General features: G+C 36.4%; 1 protein-coding gene across 2 annotated transcripts in view; it reads right to left on the reverse strand.

Moving 5' to 3' along the window:
- Window positions 1-19,886, reverse strand: part of SMYD2 (SET and MYND domain containing 2) — an 86,876-nt gene that overhangs the window by 54,463 nt on the left and 12,527 nt on the right. For both annotated transcript variants that reach the window (XM_051998380.1, XM_051998381.1), the window contains one exon: window positions 2,366-2,429. In XM_051998380.1, coding sequence (XP_051854340.1) covers window positions 2,366-2,429 — 64 coding nt within the window. The remainder of the gene's footprint in view (window positions 1-2,365; window positions 2,430-19,886) is intronic.

The raw sequence follows: 19,886 nt of genomic DNA on the forward strand, positions 1-19,886 counted from the left end.
CTATGTTACTTAAATCTTCACTAAGATTTTGGGGATACACTGTATACAATGCCTAGAATAACGCTAACAAAAATATCACTAAGATATAGCAGAATTCACATTATTCACAAAATCTAATCTTGGTTCTAGAGAACAAATGTTGAAACACTCTTCCCTTTGCATGATAGAGAGGAGATAGGATGTAAAAAGGAATCATTTGCTTATACTGTCAACTCCCAGATGCTGGGGTAGTTTGATTTGTGGAGCTGTTTTCCTTCATTCTAGGACAGAGTTGGTTTGGAAAGGAATGGTCTATAAATATCACCTTTTATTTTCTAATTCCTAAATAGTCAATAGCCAAAGAGTTGTCATAGCTACTGCTACCATGAAGTTTGGGGCAGCTAGATGGCACAGTGGGTACAGTACTAGATCTGGAGATAGGAAGACTCATCTTGAGTTCAAATACAGTCTCGGACACTAGCTGTGTGATCCTCAGCAAGTCACTTGAGCCAGTCTGCCTCAGTTTTTCTATTTGTAAAATGAGCTGGAGAAAAAAAAAGGCAAACCACTCCTCTATCCCTGGTTAAAAAAACAAAAAACAAAAAACTTCAAAAGGAGTAATAGAGATTGAAAAAGGACTCAACAGCAAAAGGAACAACTGCCCACATTTTGATATTTAGAGTCTGGTGGAAAAAAAGAGTGGAACAGATGTTATGAATCTCCTAATATATAAGATAAAGATATGAAAGGGATCTTACATGGCAACGAGTAAATACCCCTTCGTTTTACATGAGGAACTGGGGTCTAAAGAAGCCACACGGAATACAGGTAGCAGGGATTGGATTCAAAGCCTGGTCCTCCTATCTTTAATCTAGAATGTTTTCTAATTGCATCATTTACAGATGAAAAAGCTAGGGTCCATGGCAATCACTTGTCCAAGACCACAGAAGTAGCAGTAGGCAGCAGAACTAGATTTGACCTTAAATCTTTTGCTAACAAACTCAATGTTCTTCCCATGGCAAGATTCTGCCCCACCTCAAACCTCTGCTTTATTTCCACCATGCAGTTAGGCAAAGGAAGACCGTAGGAATGATGGGATCATGTTCCAAGACTTAGTAACCTCCTCAAACTTCAAGAGAGGTAAACAATGTCATGCAGTGCAACTGGTAGGCATATGCCACAGGGGCAGGAGAGAAAGAAAATAAAACAAAAAACAAGACAAGTGGTGGGGACATACCTGAAGGAGTCGTCCCCAGGGATAAGACAGATTGGTGAGGGGAGGGAACAAGCGTTTATTAAGTGCCTATTGCATACCAGGTACTTCACAACCATTTCATTTGATTCTCACAATAATTTAGGTGCTATTGTTATAAATATTAGAACACTTGATTACTGTGAGTTCCATGAATTAAACTCCTATTCATTAAATAAATATTGATTAAGTAGTTTTAGAAGAAGTGCACTTTTACTGGGGCCTTGGTTAGCTTAATATTGGCTTTTTTTTTTTTTTATCTTTCCTCAAAGTTTCTCTTTGCCTACTGTAGAATGCAGCCAAAACTGCTGTCTAGCTACTGCTTCCCAAAATATTCTCAAATCTCTAATAAGAACATGAATATGGGCAAAGAGTTCAGAGTTACTGAATCACAGGGCTATAAAGGGCTTTATAATATCTTGTTCAAACTGAACTAGAAAGACCTCTTCTCTACACTATTACCAATTAGACATTCCTTAGCTTTCTGCCTGAATACCCCCAGTAACACAGAAATCACTTCCTCTCCAAATGATCCATTTCTTTTTTGGACACATCTAATTGCTAGAAGGTTTTTCCTTATCTTGAAAAGAAATCTGCATCTCCTTCCCTGTAATTTCTACCTATTGATTTTCATTTAGCCAACACTTCTCTGAATCTTGGTTTGAGAGATATTTAGAGCAAAGTCTAAGGCTACACTTAAGATTTCTATGAATTAAGACCTTCATTTTAGGTTTTAAAAATAGCAATTTAAGTGCATGCAATTTGCTAGCCTTACTTTTTTGTAGTCACTGATGGATGGATAGGTAGGAGAATAAAGTATCCATGAGGAACACAACTAAATTTTTTAAATCTTGTACTTGACCTTGAATGGTAATTTTGTTGTATGGCCTGAAATCAACTTTTCTTCTTCTGGGAGAGGCCAGAAGAAAAAAAGCTGTTATCACCTCAAGTAGAAGCTATTAAACTAAGTCTGTCACAGACTCTTAATTCAATCTTTTTTTTTTTTCAAATAAGTTAACTGAAACCCCTGATTTTGATTATACCAATATAGGTATATTCTATTCAAAGAGAGGAAGTGAACCAACCTTCAGGAAAAACCAGACCCTCTTCCCTCTTGCTTATTCAGGCACGTACCTGACATTCCACATTGCAGTAAAATGCTTGTCTACATCTTCCACATTTCGACAATCCTTCTTTCCTTAAAAAGAAAAAGGACACTGTAACATCCACCCTGTAGAGGAGATGGACACAGACACACAATCCTATCCAGTTTATCATGCAATAATAAATAGGTTAGCAGAGTCAATATTTTAGTAATCTTAAATTTCCCATTAGTAAATATCATTTTTTCAGAAAAAAATTTTGACCACAAGATCAATGGTCAAACCCCAATGGAAATGGCTATTAGTCAATCTGAATATATATATAAGCATTGTTGTTGTTCAGTCATTTTAATTATGTATGACTCTCTGTAACCCCATTTGGGATTTTCTTGGCAAAGAAACTGTAGTAGTTTGCCATTTCCTTCTCCAGCTCATTTTACAGATGAGAAAACTGAGGCAAATTGAGGCTATGACTTGCCCAGGATCACACAGCTAGTAAGTATCTAAGGCCATGTGACTCCTGGCCTAGCACTCTTTATCAACTGTGCCATGCTATGATACTGTATATGATATATTTGCAGCTGTCTTTATTCTGTGTAGTTACAACAGGTGAATCCAGCAGTTTCTTTCTCAGAATGGCAGAGACATTATCTATCTTTGAGGTTATTAAAAAAAAAAAAAAGATTATGGAAACAATATGCTAATTAGGAAATGGGGTGGTTCCTTCCTAGCTTTGCTATGGTCTTATTTTGTTTCTTTATCAGTGAGTTTTATAATGAAATTTGCCAAAAAAAAAAGAATGAAAAAGCTTTCAAGCATATTGAGAAGGAGCAACTATCATACATATATCTTCGTGTTATTTTCTATATTATTTGAAAAAACATTTACTGTATGGCTACATGATACTTTCCCTCTTAAAGTATATAGACCCAAATGAGTTCAAATTAATCTAGAAAGATATAGAGTTGGCAATTCAAGTAACCTGGCTTATATTGTTCTCTAGATTATAATTAATTAAAAGCATTATGGTTTTGAGATAAGAATTATACTAACGAGAAAACTTTTAAAGCTCTTCAAGAAAAAGTTAATCAATAGGAAAAACCTGTGGGGAAACTGAAGCTTGCAGTGAGTGATCTACAAACTTAACTTGACATAATTAGAACAACTGTAAGTTGTACACCAAGAATCAACAAGATTTGAATGGAAAGGGATTTGGATCTGGAATCAGAAGTTATTGCTCAGTTATTGCTCAGTCATGTTTGACTCTTCATAACCCCATTTGGGGTTTTCTTGCCAAAGGTACTAAAGTAATTTGTTCTTCCTTTTCTTGTTCATTTCATCAATGAGGAAATTGAGGCAGACGGTTAAATGACTTGTCCAGATCACACAGCTAATAAGTGTCTGAGACTGGATTTGAACTCTTGAAAACATAAGTCTTCTATTGTTGAATATTTAATACGTGAAGAATACTACACTAGTTAATATAATGGGATAGAAAAGATTAACTAACAAGGCAGGCCAAAAGTGATAGAGCAAACTTAAAATTTAAAGACTTAAGAATTAAAAGCTTAAGCTACCATGCAGAGATCTAGCCCATGATTCTCTGACTCAGAAAAACATAAACCAAAATAATAATGTTTTCTAATTGTAACTCTTAGTATTATTTATGGCTTTGTGACAAGAAGCCAATTTCTTGCATATCAGTTTTTTCCCGTCTGCAAAAGGGGGATGATAATTCCAGCATTATCTTGTAGGTCTGATATTTTAAACCCGGGGTTTAAACACTCCAAATCCAGGACACTAACAACATCTTTTAAAAAGAGAACAACGTGAAAATTTGGTACCATTGATGGCTGCAAACAATAGCTAAATAAAATACCTGAATAGGAACATTCTCAAATGAAATCTCTGAAACACAGATTGATGGACACATCTGTGCATCTCTATCCATATTGTCCCTCCTTAATCAGATACAATCTTGTTTTTGTGTAACCTTTATATAACAAGAACTGTACTGTTCCTTTATAAAACTTTCCATGTTGCTGTGTACCTTATTAGATACAGACAAATACAATTTTTTTAAAGAAAATAAAATCATAAATTAAAACACAACTAAAAAAACTTATTTTTTTCCAAGTTTTATTCTATCTCTTCCTTCCCCTCCCCCCAAAAAAACCTTTCTGTGTAATTCTTGGCTCCGGTAAAGTCAACCTTTTTATTTGCAGAATCATTTGACTGCAGGGGAGAGGAGGGAAGGAAAATGGGAAGTCAATCACGGCTCCAACTCCACCGCAAAGTATGCTGCTGCATTGCAGCAGACCAGAGACAGCTATCTGGTGCCTGCAGAAGGACAGACCTGACCTACCCAGCAAGAAATCAGCCTGCCACCCCTGATGGATCCCTCTCCTTGAGCTGGCAAAAATACAAGGAGAAAGAAAAGAAAAAAGTCATGCTGCTGAATTCTTTGCTCCTTCTTGTCAGCAAGCGGTAGTCACTACATTACTCCCACAGAATCCAGCAAGTTTTCCAAAAATGATTCTGTTGGAACTAAACAGACTGTCTTACAGTTTTCATGACAGCACTTGAATCTCGAGAATCAGACTGCACGATGTGTGGGAGAGAAACACATTTCAAAGCTGAAGCATAACAAACATTCCAAATTTGCTGGTCTAAAAAAATTGACAAGAGCATAATAATCTAGCTCAATATGGCCCTTATTTCTAGGCACTTTTGGATACAAGGACACAATTGCTTTGGAGATATCCAGAGGTTATCCAAACTCTTAATCTGTGTCTGTGTGGAAATCACAGATTGGTTAAGAACTTATCCCGTGCCTACTATAAATGGAGTATCTAGGTAGCAAAAGGATATGTGTGTGTGTGTGTGTGTGTGTGTGTGTGTGTGTGAGAGAGAGAGAGAGAGAGAGAGAGAGAGAGAGAGAGAAAGAGACAGAGAGAGAGAGAGAGTGTTGTGGGAAGGGGGAAGAGGGGTGCAAAACATACACAAAAAAAGAAAGATAACTTTTTTTACTATTCTTATACCATATATGGGAGAGACAGACTCAAATGCTTGATAGCAATTTGCTTGTTCTTGGTCAACAAGTGATGGAATATAGTTCAAGGCAGCTAGGGAGATCGATTGTTGAACTTGGAAGTAAGGAAAACTCGACACCTTTTATCTATGTGAGCCTGAGAAAGTCAGATTAACTCTCTAAGACTCAGTTTCCTCATCTGTAAAATAAAACATAACAAAAGCACTCTCAGGGTTGTTGTGAGAATAAAATAATATTTATAAAGTCCTTTGAAAACCATAAAGTGCTCCAAAAATGCTTATCATCATCAGCATCATTATCATTATGTGTAGAAAAACTTGAAGGCTAAAAAACCTGGGTTTGAAGCCTAGCTTTGACATGTTCTGTAATCTAAGTCTTCATTTGAAAAATGGTTTGCTGTGAGGACCAAACATGTAAGTTATATAAAACTTTGTAACCACAAAGCCGTATAAATTAGGGTTATTATGCTACAGTTTGAATACATAACAATCATGTGATTAGAGTACAATGGGGATATCTCAGAAAGCTTTTTGGAAACAGTAAATTTATAGATGCTTAATATGTGTGGTTGTATCTTCCTCCATTAAAAAAAGATCTACTTTTAATTAAGATGCAGCTTTGACTCATTTCCAGGCTCAAAGGCAACATCTCAAGGGGAAAGCAGGCAATTTTAGCTGTAATGATTCAAGTATGCTGAGATCTCCAGTGGGATTTAATCAGAACAATGTGGCCACTCTCTTTTTTGGGATCCAGTGGCCAAGGTTACTCAGTGTCATTTCAATAGCCAATGCTGCTCTAGATCCAGTCATTTCAGTGGCCAAAGAATCTAATCTCTTCATCTACAAGCTTTAAACCCAAGTAAAAGGAGATGTTGAGTTACTTTCTCAAATCCTTTTTCCTTTGAGGGACAATTATCCTGAAGGTGAGAAAGAAATCCCAAAAAACAGATTCAGAGAATAAATTTGGAACTAGGAAGAGCCTGAGAGGTCAACTAGCCCAATTCGCTCATCTACAGATGTAAAAACTGAAGCCTAGATAGAAGTGACTTATCTAGGGTAATACAGGTAGTTAGAGCAGAGCATGGGGGTCTGCATGAGTTTAAGCCCAGGTCCTTGGATTCTAAACCAAATTTAGTCTTTTTTATTATATTTCTCTACTATAGCAACTCCTGTGACTGATAGAGCCAACTTTGATGAGGACCCGGTGATAGATTGGTCATCTGGCTACTTATGAAAGCCTTGCTCCATTTGGCCTGGGGGAGTCCTTTACTCCCTATAAGCAGGCAAAATGACATATAACAATAACAACAATAATAATGATATTAATACTTATATAGTGCTCTTTATATGTGCTGATACTGCTAAGTGCTTTACAATTATTATCTCATTTGATCCTCACAACAATCCTGGGAGGTAAATAGTATTATTTTACAAATGAGGAAACTGAGTTAAACAGTGATTGAGCAAGAGAGGATTTGGACCCTAGTCTTCTCTCTCCAAAGTTACTCATTCCACTGATCCATGCTGCCTCCAAGGCTTTCAGTTTTCTCTAATTGGAAGCACAAAAAGCTCATCTCCCCATTCAATACAAGCAATATTAACCTACCCTACCTCATCATTCCATGGGTTCTGGTTATCTTGCTTGTTAAGTAATGGCCTCTATGCACACAGTGATGTAATACTGCAGATCTTTCACTGTAGTGCAAAATGCTGACTCTGGCCAGATTGTCCTTATCCTTAAATACCAGTATTTTCACAGCATCTTAGTACAGTCCATAAGATGGAGCTCACTATCAATGCAGGTCTAATTATTTCTTAAAGGATCTCACAGGCCAGTTCTCTTCTGTCAAGTAGAGGAGAAACTTGAGGCAATTATTGTCACTAATTCAGGAAAAAGTCTGCTTTTGTGTGAAAAACTTCAGGGGAAAAAATATGACCCCAAACTTTTTGCTTTGAATTATCTGGCTTATTGTCTCATCTTCCTTCTTTCTTTCTTTCTTTCTTTCCTTTCTTTCTTTCTCTCTCTCTCTCTTTCTCTTTCTTTTTTTCTTAATTAGGACAGGCTTGAACTTTAATAGTTCTACTATCTCATCTTTGAAATAAAGTCTCACTGAGCTAGTAAGTGAAGAAAATGTTTTATATTACTGACAAGGAAGTTTTAGCTAGAAAAGTTTATTCCTACTGTTTTCCAAAAGAATAAGTTTTCTGTATATCAAATCTCTGAAAACTTCATAGAGCAGATAAAACTTTCACTGCAGTAATTATTAACATAAGGTTTGTAAAACATATTCACAAGATTATAGGGTTTACAAACATTTAATTTATTATATTAGATTAAGAAACTGAGGCCCAGAAAAATTAATCTCTAAGTAACCCCTGGAACCTAGGTTTTCATTTTTAATTTGTGTCCTGGCTTAGTATAATGTACTATGTTCAATAAATCCTTAATAAATTTGATTGCATAAATGAATAAGCAGCCTAATTTTAGATTCTCCTAATTAAAAGGATAGGGAGAATCATTGATGTGATGTGACTGATTTAAAAATCTTTAAGATACTTCAATCAGTCAGCAATCACCTATTAAGTACCTTCTATGTGATAGGTAGACCCTATGGTAGGTGTTGTAGCAGGGGAAGACAAGAAGTTCATAAATAGATTTATATAAAATACATACAAAATAAGTATAAGGTAATTCTGGGAGAGAGGGTAAGAGGAGCTGGGAGAATCAAAAAGGGGTCACATTCAAATGAGTGCTTAATGATGCGCAGGACTGATGAATCTGGGGGAAGTGAGTGGGGAAAATGTAGAGAGCAGAACTTTGGAGAAGTGTACTTGAAAGAAGTATACTTGAAACAAGGTGTTAGCTCAGTGGAATTGATAAGACAATGGTTATCTAGTTTACATATACTTAGTACTTAGCACGGTGATGTAATAATTCTACAGTTGCTGTAATTGATATAGGGTATTTAAAATGAGGACAAAGTCAGCCACATAGATTCTATCTTTGACCATCCTCATCATGGCTCTCATGCCTTCTGCACTAAGATTAAGATTGGGCCACAGCAGACCAGCCTAAAAAGCTGAAATACTGAATTGTAATACTAACTGTTGTAAGATGTCTCTTCCCCACAGACTGCATTTTCAAGCATACTTCTCCAAAGTTCCGCCCTCTACAGGAAAACATAAGGGTTTTTAAGTGCTGAATATATTCCTTCTTATGATATCCCTTCCTAAGTCAAGTCATGCAGAGTAATCAGGGTTGATTTGGGGAGAATCCTTCTGTACTTTTTGGGGTGCTCTCCCTTTTCAGCACTTACCCTAGTCTTCATTCTGCATTTTGCCTTCCAGCAACCAGGGTTTTTTCTTTTAAAACAGTAAAATCAAACTCCCAGGTTGCATCTCTTGCTGATAAAAGAGACCATGATGCAGTAAGGAATTGGAGAGGGGCAGGGTGCTGCGCTTGCAAGGAAAAATGTCTTTTCAGCATCTCTAAGTTTTTACTAATTTCATCCTCCTCCACTAAAAATGAATGGCAGTCATATTGTGTTCTAATAGAGGAATCTAATGTCAGAATGTTACCAATCAGATATAGAAGCTTAATTTATTTAGAGACAGATGAAGATTGTTAACAAAATAGGACAAAAACTGAAAAATCAAGAAAGGTTAACAAGAGGTTGCTATGAGGTGCAAACAGCCTATTTTTTCCCCTTCTTCATTCTGGGATTACTTCCAAACTGAAACCTCACAAAACATGTTGAACTTTAGGGGCTAGGACCATGCTTCAAAAAACAAATCATTCTGCCTCTCATTGATTGACCAACAATAGACCCCAAGTTAAATCTCACTTGGTCAATAGTTGGGCCCTGATTAGGTCAGACCTGAATGTAAAGCAATGATTTCTGTTTTGGCCAGAAATTAAGGGTTTTCCCCTCCCAGACTGACTTTTTTTTTTTTTTAAACTAAGTTAAAGAAGTCATTCTCTGCTTAATTTCTTACCTAGCTTTAAACACTGATGGGTGTTATCTCAGTCAAATCTGTTAAAGACCTAGGTCTTAAAAAGCTTAAAAAGACCAAGGTCTCCCATTTCATCCAGGGCTATTTCCAGTCGTCCTGATCTATATCTGGTCACTGGATCCAGATGGTTCTGGAGAGGAAAGTGAGATGGGGAACTTTGCACAGCCTTCCCACAATTGAATCCAATTCACTTGCATGTCATGGTGTTACCTCCCTGGTGTCATAGTCATCTTTAAGAACAAAGGACAAACAATAACAAATGAAACAAAAGATTCTAAGAGGCAGAACTGAGGAAAGAGCATAGAGTATATGTTCTAGGGATTGGGATAGACAATGCAAAGCATAGAGACAAGATATAGAACATTATATGTGACACCAAGAAGGCTAGTCTGGCTGGACTGTAGGGAGGGATAGGGAATAATATAAGATAGAAAAGTAGGTTGGAGCCAGGTTGTGATGGAGCTTTAAAAGCCAAAGTGAAAATTTTGTATTTTATGTTGAAGGCAATGGGGAGCCACTGAAATTTATATTTTCTGCAAAGGAAATTATAAATACTCTGAAAGGCTAAGCTGCAGACATTTGATTTATTAAGTTGCTTAGATACAGTAGTTGAATTTTGGGAAATAAACACAGATGCTTACAGTATCTTTTTAGCTCATGAGGAAAGTATCCTGGCAACGAATTTTTAAAGAATAAACTATGAATTCTTTTCATTCTTCTGCCTTGAACTCCTAGCTCAGAACTTCTAATTGAATATTATAGATTCTTGTCCCATTCCATTAACCTACTACCTTCTCTACCTCCTCTTTTCATGTAGGAGAATGAAAAAAAAACTGACCTTTTCTATTCAGCATGTTTGCTTTTTTTTTTTTTAAGCCATTTTCTAATTTGATATTTTTTAGATTACCCTTAGATTAAAAAAAAGACAAGGGTAGGGATGGGATGCAAATTGGTAAAGCACAGCTTTATTCCCCTTTTTGACAAGATTTTTATCTTGTCTTTCCAAAATGCTGGTATTACTGACACATTTTCCCTCTCCTCCTGCTGACATCAAGGTGTCTTTGAACTCAAAGTACGTTCACATAAACAATGTGGGGGAGGGAAATGGGAGATCATATCCTGGGAAAATACAGACCTGCTACTGTTAGAAACAGAACTTGGAATACACTACCACTATCTAAGGAAATCAATTTGAACTGAAAAACAAAATAAAGATATACAGGGCGATTACTATGTCCTTGCTTTTAAAATTCCAAAGCCATGAAGCTCCAAAAATCTGTCATGTAATTAACAAGTCTGGCTAGTTAAGGCATTGATTGTCACAGGTGCTGTTAGTTTAGATAAAAAGAAATCTGATCATACAAGCACCAAACACTTTCTGAAATGAAGCTTAGCAGGTTTTGCCATGAAAGAAAATGATACTGGCATGGAAGGGGATTTGTAGTAACAATGACTTTTCACCAAAGGTGGTAGGAGATGAGAGCTGACAGGCAGGGTCTGTAGACCCAAGCAAATGAAAGGAGAAAAAAAAAACTTAGATCTATAAGGTAACCTAAGAAATAAGAAAATAGGAAACAAAATTAAGCTCTCCCATTTCTTGTGAGATTGTATAAATAGGCCATCTAAACCTTATTTTTGAGTGAAATAAGTTAAGGAATATTAGAATCTTATTTATTATGAATGATATTGGGGGCAAGGACAATACTTGTGCTATAGAGCATCTGTGTCATATAGCAGGAGAGATGCACAATTTAATTCACGGTATAGCTGAATCCGTGTGTGCAGCAGGGTGCTTTATAACAGCGCCTTACTATACGTTTATATTAATGCGGATCTTTGTTCTTGAGCTCGTTAAAATTTAGAGTCCAGTTCCTCTATAGGAGGCAGGTACCTTTTAGGACATTAAGGTAGAAACTAATAGGTTTTCCCAACTATTAGAACTGGTGCCATGATTTATGGGGAGGAAGCAGGGCTGGGTGGTCAGCTCAGCACCTGAATGATAAGAGGTGAAGCTTCATTCATTCTGACTTCACTGATCAGGAGTCTGTGATAATTCAGACCCCAGCTCTGCTGACTTTTATCTTTATGTCACTAAGCAAGAGTATAAATTGATTCTCATCTATTTCTTAAAGTACCTGCAACAATTTCTAAATCTTACAGCTTCTTCTCCTGCTCCCTTCTATAGTGTTATAGTATATCTTTTCAAATAACAAAATTATAATTCTTTAAAAACACTATGTAACCCAAATACAAAAGTTCTTCAAATATGCTTTTTTTTTTTGCCATAGCTACTTTGCCTTGCCTTACAAAAAATTATTATTATTTTCTTTCTCTTCCTTTACCTAAATTCTTCTACATGGATAAACAAAATATCTGTTTATCCTTACTTTCTTCTTTAGAAACATAAGTAGCATGTTGAGGTGTTTTTTGGGGGGGGGAAGGAAAGGAGGGGTTAGGGGAAAGTAGAATAACTATTTCTAGTTCTTCAGATGTATGCACTCTTACCCTATCAATAATTCAATTAATATCACTTACAATATTTCTCCTAGTGATCCTCTCAACATTTTAGATTCAGAGCAACACATAGGTGACTTCAGAACTTAAGCTCCAGATGAGCTGATGTTTGGCCAGCTGCTTTGCAGACACCCTAAAGTGGTCTCCCCTCTTCCATTTCCAAGGTGCATATGCTCCCATCAAATATTAGAGTCAAGAGACAAAGAATGCCCTCTTAATTCTAACACATAGATTTTGCATCCTCACTCTTTCCCTTTCATTAGCAGAACAGCAGACTAAATCTCCTTGGTTATTTTCCAGTGTGAAAAACCAGGTTATGGATTTTTCCAAAGCACTTGCAAGCAATTTTCTTAAACAAATGGCTAGTTGTAGTTTTCAACTAAAAAGCTTGAGGAGATATACTTCCATGATTTTCTAGATTTCTTTTGAACCTTGTGGATTTTAATAACTACTCTGAAGCAAAGAATATAGCTATTAAAAAGAAAAAAAGAGGTGGGGGGGCGGCAGGGGCAATGTTCCATTTGTTGAAATAGCCAGTGACATTCAAATCCGTTTATTGAACTAAACTTTATTTTGCAAAGCACTAAGCCAGGCTCCTTTTGTTGAGACCACACCTGTGTATAAACACCTTCCTAAGCAGATGTAACTTAAGACAGGGTTTTTGCCCAGCGGTCTGAGCCCTAGGCTGAGCATGAGGAAGGCACAAATTGGATCTGAGTCTCAACCTTACAGCTATTAGGCTCTCAGCAAGCCCCAAACACATTGTACCTCAGGGTCTTCATTTGTAAAATGAGAATATTGGACTAACAGGTTTAAGATCTTTTTCAGTTCTAGGATTTTATGACTTCTAAAATATTTTTCATTATGTCATTCTTTTCTTCAAAAGCTTTCAAGAAAAGTGTTTCCTATCTTGAGATAATTTTAATTCCCCTGGTCTAGAGCTGCTACCCACTCACTCCTTAGTCAAAGCCCTGCCCTTTGGGCAGAGTGATTTCAGCGGCACAGCACAAAGTGGTCCTGTCCTTCTTGTCACTACCAATGCCCTCTCTTTTCAAATTCTAGTCATTCTTCAATTCCAATCTTGAGTCCCATTTCTTTCACTAAGACTTCTTTTTAACTATTCTAGCCCACCTTTATTCTCTGCCTTTTCTAAACTCTTTGAGAAGCCCATGGTAGAGCCCAGAGGTAGCAAATGGGTAGCCTGTGGTCCAATCAGATGAAAAAATAATTGAGAAATGTTTGAAAAAATAAAAATAAAATGACAATACAATACAGATAACATTAATGTGTGTGGTTTCCTCAATCAATGTGTAGCTTGCAGGGGTCCCTTTCTATTGGAATTTGATAAAATACTAAATTTGGAGTTAGGGAGACCTGAGTTCAAATTTTGCTTCTGATATAGACTAGCTGTACAAGTTACTCAAGCTCTCAAATGTCTCTTTTTATGATGCCTTTCATGTGTGTTGTAAAAGGATTCCCACTTTGGCACAGATTGGATTAGATGGTCTCTAAGGTCCTTTGTATGGGCAGCTTGGTGGGATAGCAGATAGAGTGTTGGAGTCAGGAAGATCTGAGTTCAAATCCAGTTTCAGACACGTGCTAGCTGTGTGACCCTGGGCAAGTCATTTAGCCCAGTTTGCCTCAGTTTCCTCATTTGTAAAATGAGCTGAAAATTAAAATTGCAAAGCACTCCTGTAACTTTGCTGAGAAAATGCTAAATGGAGCAATGAAGAGTCAGATGTTACTGAAAATGACTAAATAACAACAACAATAACTTCTAACTCTGAGATTCTAGGATTGCCATTTAGCCTTCTTTAGATTTTTCAAGAGGGTAGCCTTCTTTAGATTATTCAAGAGGGCACTTTAGGATCCTGTAGGACCTTTGTTGGTAACACATCAACTCTATTATTTGCAGATGTGGAAGTAACAAGCAATTAGATGTCCAACTGATGTAATTCTGGATAAAAAAAGTTTCTCTGTTCTAGTTTTCCTATAAAGATTTTTAGAATAGTATTAATGATGGTTAAAAGAATCCACTCCCATGGAAGAATTGCAAATATGTTAATCAGTACCAATACTATTGGAGATTCTTCCACATGATCCAAAGACCAACAAAAATAGAAAAGCTCCTTTTCCCCAAGAATCCACTAAAAAAAAAAAATTAAGAAAAAAGTCTATATACACAATGCTGACTTCCATTGTCAGGCTACAATGAGTAACTTGTATTTCCATAATTTAATTAATCTCTTGGTAAATTTTTATTATGGGGAAGCTAGGTGGAACAGTAGATACAGTGACAGTCCTAAAGTCAGGAGAACTCATTTTTATGAGTTCAAATCTGGCCTCAGAAATTTATTAGCTGTTATTTAACCTCATTTGCCTCAGTTTCCTCATCTGTAAAATAAGCTAGAGAAGGAAACAAAAAATCATTCAAATATCTTTGCCAAGAAAATCTCAAATGGAGTTATAAAGAATTGGATAAAACTCTACAAAAACAAGCTAAGTAAGTGCCTTCTATACTCTAGAATTCCAGTATGCTGGACATTAGAGATCCAAATACAAAGAATGAGACAATTCCTACTCTTAAGTAGGTACATTTTTATAATTAATACTTTTAGATTTACAAGGCACTCGCCTCACAGAAATGTGGACTGTGGACAAGGCAAGTGCTATTTATCCCCATTTTATTGATGAACTGTCTTAAGAGTGAAACAGACTATGCCTTAAGAAACTGAGTTGCTTATTACTGCAGGTCTTAAAGGAATTGTAGGCTTCGTGAATACTTGCTGAGAGGCATTTTCTAGGCAGGGATTAGACCAGATGAATGTTTTGCTCCCTATATAATTTAGGTGTGTGTGGGGGCTGTGAATTTGATTTTTAAAAATATTTTAATTTTTAAAATTCTGAAAATATTTTAACAATTATATACTTAATAACCAAAATAATTTAATAAAATATTATTTATCTCTTTTGTAATTCTATGTATTTTATTTTCTGAATTTATGATAGGAACAGTATTCTAATCCTTGCACCCAGGAGATTAAAGCCAGTTTTTCTCCTTAAAAGGTACTGAAATCTGGTTAGTTCAAGGGATTAAAGGCTCAAGTTGCTGAACTTACTTTCTGGTGAGTCCAAACCCAAGACAGCAATGGGGAGCATCAAGCATATTCTGACTCTTGGCTGGTGGATGCCAATTGATAACTCAAGCAATGACCAAATTGAAGAGTTCTCAATGTCTCTCCTTACTGACTATCCTGTTATGATTCAGTAAACTTCCTTTTGTTAATTCACGTGAATGATTTTGTTTCAATATTGAACCTAAACCACTAGGAAGCCAGGCCCATCTCAGAATAGCTTTTTAGGATATTTAGTCAAAGAAGGGTTCCACTGGCTTCATGAATTGTCAAAGGAGACTAGGATACAAAAAAAGGTTATAAATCTCAGGACTTAGAAGCTAAGATTCATTACAATTCTAAAGATATGATTCTATAATGCCAATAATTGATTCAACATCAATGGGCAATTCATTTTTTGCCAATTTGCAAAATTTGTACTGCCAAAGGCCCTTACTTTAAAAAAAAAAAATCTATAAACAAACAAAAGAACTTGACTTTTGATAAATGAAGCAAGATTTATCCCCAATTCTATGTGAATGGACATAAACTCTTGGCTTAGGGTGGGGGAACTAAGCAGAGGAGGAAGTTATGTTGACCACATAGTTAGGAGAAAGCATGGCTTTCTTTTGTCTTTAGGAAAGACAAGGCACTAGGATTTAGAATCAGCCACCAACCCCTATGCAATGGGAGATAATCATTTGGGGTTGTTTTTTTCCCCCCAATGTTGTCAGGTAGTTGTTACAATAATTATAGCCTTGTGTTTTAAAGATATACTTAGTGTATCTTTTTGAGAAACATAATTACTTAACAAGATATAAGATTATTTTAAAAATAAGTGGGGGCAATGCAAAGAACACTTTTGTTCATAAAAATAAGATCAAATTCATCAAATTTACCCATGTCTGACAATAAAAATGAGGTTCAGCTTGACTGGCTCCCAAAAAGAAAAATAGGAAATTTAAGTTTGTCCAGAAGTAGAACATCAATTAAAAACTAGGTTTATTGACTGGCTCAGATCAGAGAAGAATTTGCCAAAACTGCAGTGCGATATTTGTGGAAATGTTCTGTCAGATGAGAGCCTGAAGCCAGCAAAGCTTTCTCAACATCTGAAGACAAAGCAATCAGATTTTCTTTCTAACAAAAATCTTGAAATGAAATGCCAAAGTGACTCCTTTTAAGAGTATTTATTAGCCAAAAAAAAAAAAAATCACTAGCTGGGACTTTGCATTTTAATTGCTTTTCAAGTAATAGCTGGCATTGATATTGTATCAAGCTAAGTGCTTTTTTATAAGGATGATCTCATGTGGTGAAGCAAATACTACAGTGGCTATTTCCCCCATTTTGCAGATGAAGAAATTGAGAGTTAGGTGAAATGACTGACCAAGTGTCGCAAAGCTCACATCTGTGGCAGATCTCAAATGTCAATTAATTCCAAGTCCAACATTCTTTTCACTACACTAATATTATTCGTTACAGGTGAGGAGCACCACAGTGCACAGAGCATCAGTTCTGGAGTCAGAGAGACTCCTCTTTCTGAGTTCAAATCTGGCCTCTGACACTAGTTGAGAGAGACCCTGGACAAGTCACTTAAGCCTGTTTGCTACAGCTTTCTTATCTGGAAAATGAGCTGGAGAAGGAAATGACAAAGCACTGCAGTGTCTTTGCCAAGAAAACCCCAAATGAGGTCATGATGAACTGTACACACAATTGAACAACAAATTTAGTCAATAAAGTCAAAGTAAAGTGATTGGCTGGGGCCTGGACCTGTGATTCTAGTGATTTATAGTAAACTCTTGGATGAGAAAACCTCCTTTACAGATGAAGATCAAATCTGTGCATACTTTTTAAACTTTATTTTTCTTGGTATGTGTGTGTTTTCTTTTACAACATGGCTAATGTATATATATATTTTGTTTGAATTTACATATATTATTGATATATTGCCTGCGTTTTCAAAAGGAGGGGGATAGGAAAGGAGTGAATTTAGAACTCAAATTTTTTTCTTAAATGTTAAATTTTTTATAAGTAATTGGGAAGTATTTAATGCAATAAATTATATATATATATATAGAGAGAGAGCACATATATACATATGTGTGCATATACATATATGTATTGTACTTATGTATGTGTGTACATAAATATAGTTCCAAGGCTAGCTATGACATTATACTAAATTCTCTCTCAAGCCAAGCAGGGCAAAAAAGAATCAGAAGCAAGTTAAATTTAAAAGATCAAAGAAAAAAATCTTCAAGAGATTGGAGAAGACAAGTTGTTTATACCTGAATCCAGCAGAAGTCTTCAGAAGCCATATATAGGAAAGACATCATCATGAGAATCCATTCCCAGTGAGCCTTTCATTGAAGGCAAGGTTCTTGGTCTGAAATCTATGTAAGGAACCTTTAGCCACTCAGAAAAAAAACCATCTGCTACAAGTCAGGGAATTCCTCAAATCTAAAGTTGGGAAGTAGGTCTCAGAAGGGCTGAAGTACTTGGGAAGCTTGCCAAAATGAATCAATCTACTTTGGACAGAATTCATGGTTTGATTCCACATCAAACCCTGAAACCAGTTGGATCTTTTGTCATTTTACATTTGGTGACATATATTTCTTATTCTCAAAAAACTTCATGTTTTGTGTCATTTTACAGTAGATCCCATATTTACCATTACAAAACTGAAAAACATAGAATACAAGCCCCACTACATTTATTGTTCATTAACTTAAAAACACACTTGATCTGTAATAATAACAGCTAATGCTTAGATAGCACTTACTATGTGCCAAAGTGCTGTACAATATACTACCCAAAGACTCTCTTCCAGCAAGTTACTTCCTCTACATAGAACTAAATTATTCAAGATTCCCTGAAAGCTATAACAACATAGATAACCTTATTTGACAACCATCTGATCATTATGATCAGGTGATGCACAAAGAAGAAGAGAAAAACTTGCCAAAAGTATTTGGCATAGCCATGCAAGGGATCTGACATTTAATTCAAGTTGAAGGAGAATTTTTTCTACCTTGAGAAGTCTTCCAGATCCCCCTGTTTGAAGACAGCACTCCCTGGAACAGAGTCTCTTGGAGATCTGTAATCACTCTGGAATATGGTCTAACCCCACACACAAGAAAGTCCAAGCATTTAAAAATATATAATCTAAGGCAACGGCCTTTAGTGAGATAACCTATAATGCTCATCCCTGCCCTCAAGGAGTTTGCAATCAATTTTTTTTGAGAGGGCCTGTATACCTATAAATAAGAAAAACGTGTATGAAATAAATTGTTAAAGGTAATTACAAGGTGATTTAAGAGAGATTTAAGAGAGAAGTACTAGAAGCCAGGGGTGATGGCTGATAGCTAGAAGGCTGCCCACGTTCCTGAGAGTCACAGCTGGCTTTTCTATGAATGACCAGATAGTAAAGGAAAGTTGTTTCCTAAACACATGAGATTTTTTTTTGGGGGGGGTGTTATTTTTCCTTTTCAGTGGCACATTTTTGTCCTTTAAAGAATTCTCAAAGAACTATGATTTCCTTCTGTTCACTGTGGCTCTGTGAATGCTTTTGCAATTGAGGAGTATGCTAAAAGAAATGGGAACCTTGTCCATGGAGCTCACACAAAATGAAGTGTGTGGCTCTGTCTGTCTGACTGGCTCATTCAGTTAAAACTAGTTTTTTAGGAAGGTCAAAATCAAGGATTTGATCTTCGAATAACCCAGTTATTCTAAATCTCTTCCACAAGAGACTATAGTCCTAATCTAGCCTACCCTTCAAGCAAATGAAGACTCCTCCAGTTACAAGGAGAAAGAACAAGAAGCCAAACTATAGAAAGCCGCGCGTTCTAAAGGGAGGACATTTGTAAGAGGCTTGTCATCTTTTTATGGCAAACAGCAGCAGTCCTGGTTATAGCCAACAGCTTCTCCTTTGGCACAATTCTTCTGGGTGTTTTGGGAAGAATTATTCATCCTCAGAGTGAAGGGAGAGGGTTATAAGCTTTGCAGTCAGAGGAGCTAGCTTCAATTTCTATTTCTCATGCTTATTACCTGTGTGACACTGGGCAAGTCTGAGCCCTCAATTTCCTCATCATCCATGAAGAAGGAGGAAAGAGGAGGAAGAAGGAAAAAGAAAGAAGGAAGAGGAAGAAGAAAAGGAGGAGGAGGAGGAAGAGGAAGAGGAGAAAGAAGGGATTAGACTAGTCAGCCTCTGTGGTTTTTTCAGTTCTTTATTTATCATCATCACCTTTCTCTAACATTAGTGAGAATTCTCTTTTGTAAGCCACAGATTAAGGCAGCACTGTGCCAGAAAAGGGTATAGAATTTGGTGTCCAAGGGATTGTGCTCAGACCATGGCTTCTCTATATTAAGAGCTATTTAAGCTTAGACTAATCACTTTATTCTATTTGGGCCTCAGTTTCCCTATTTGCAGATTAAGTCTGTACAATCTATGATTCTTTCAGTCAATCAAAAGAATAAGCATTTATAAAATGCTTACTAAGTGTCAGTGGAGAAGGAAATGCAAACCACTCCAGTACTTTTGTGAAGAAAGCCCCAAATGTAGTCATAAAGAGTCAGACATGACAACAACAAAAAAACATTCCAATGCCTGTACTAAGGCACTGGAATAATATAAGCAGAAAGACAGACTTACAAGGAGCTTACATTCTAATAAGGAAAAGAGCACATAAAAGGAAGTTGAAAAGGGGAGTGGACAAAGTTGATTAAAATATCTGGCCCTGCAGCAGAAGGGAGAAAGTACAGAGAGCAAGAGAAAGAAGACAGGGGATTTGGGTACACTCTTTTAAAGAAAGTTCTTGGTGCAGGCATCCAGTCAAAAAAGAGAAGATAAATATAAGTAGGTAA

The sequence above is a fragment of the Antechinus flavipes genome, chromosome 4 (assembly GCF_016432865.1).
Source record: "Antechinus flavipes isolate AdamAnt ecotype Samford, QLD, Australia chromosome 4, AdamAnt_v2, whole genome shotgun sequence".
Taxonomy (NCBI): domain Eukaryota; kingdom Metazoa; phylum Chordata; class Mammalia; order Dasyuromorphia; family Dasyuridae; genus Antechinus; species Antechinus flavipes.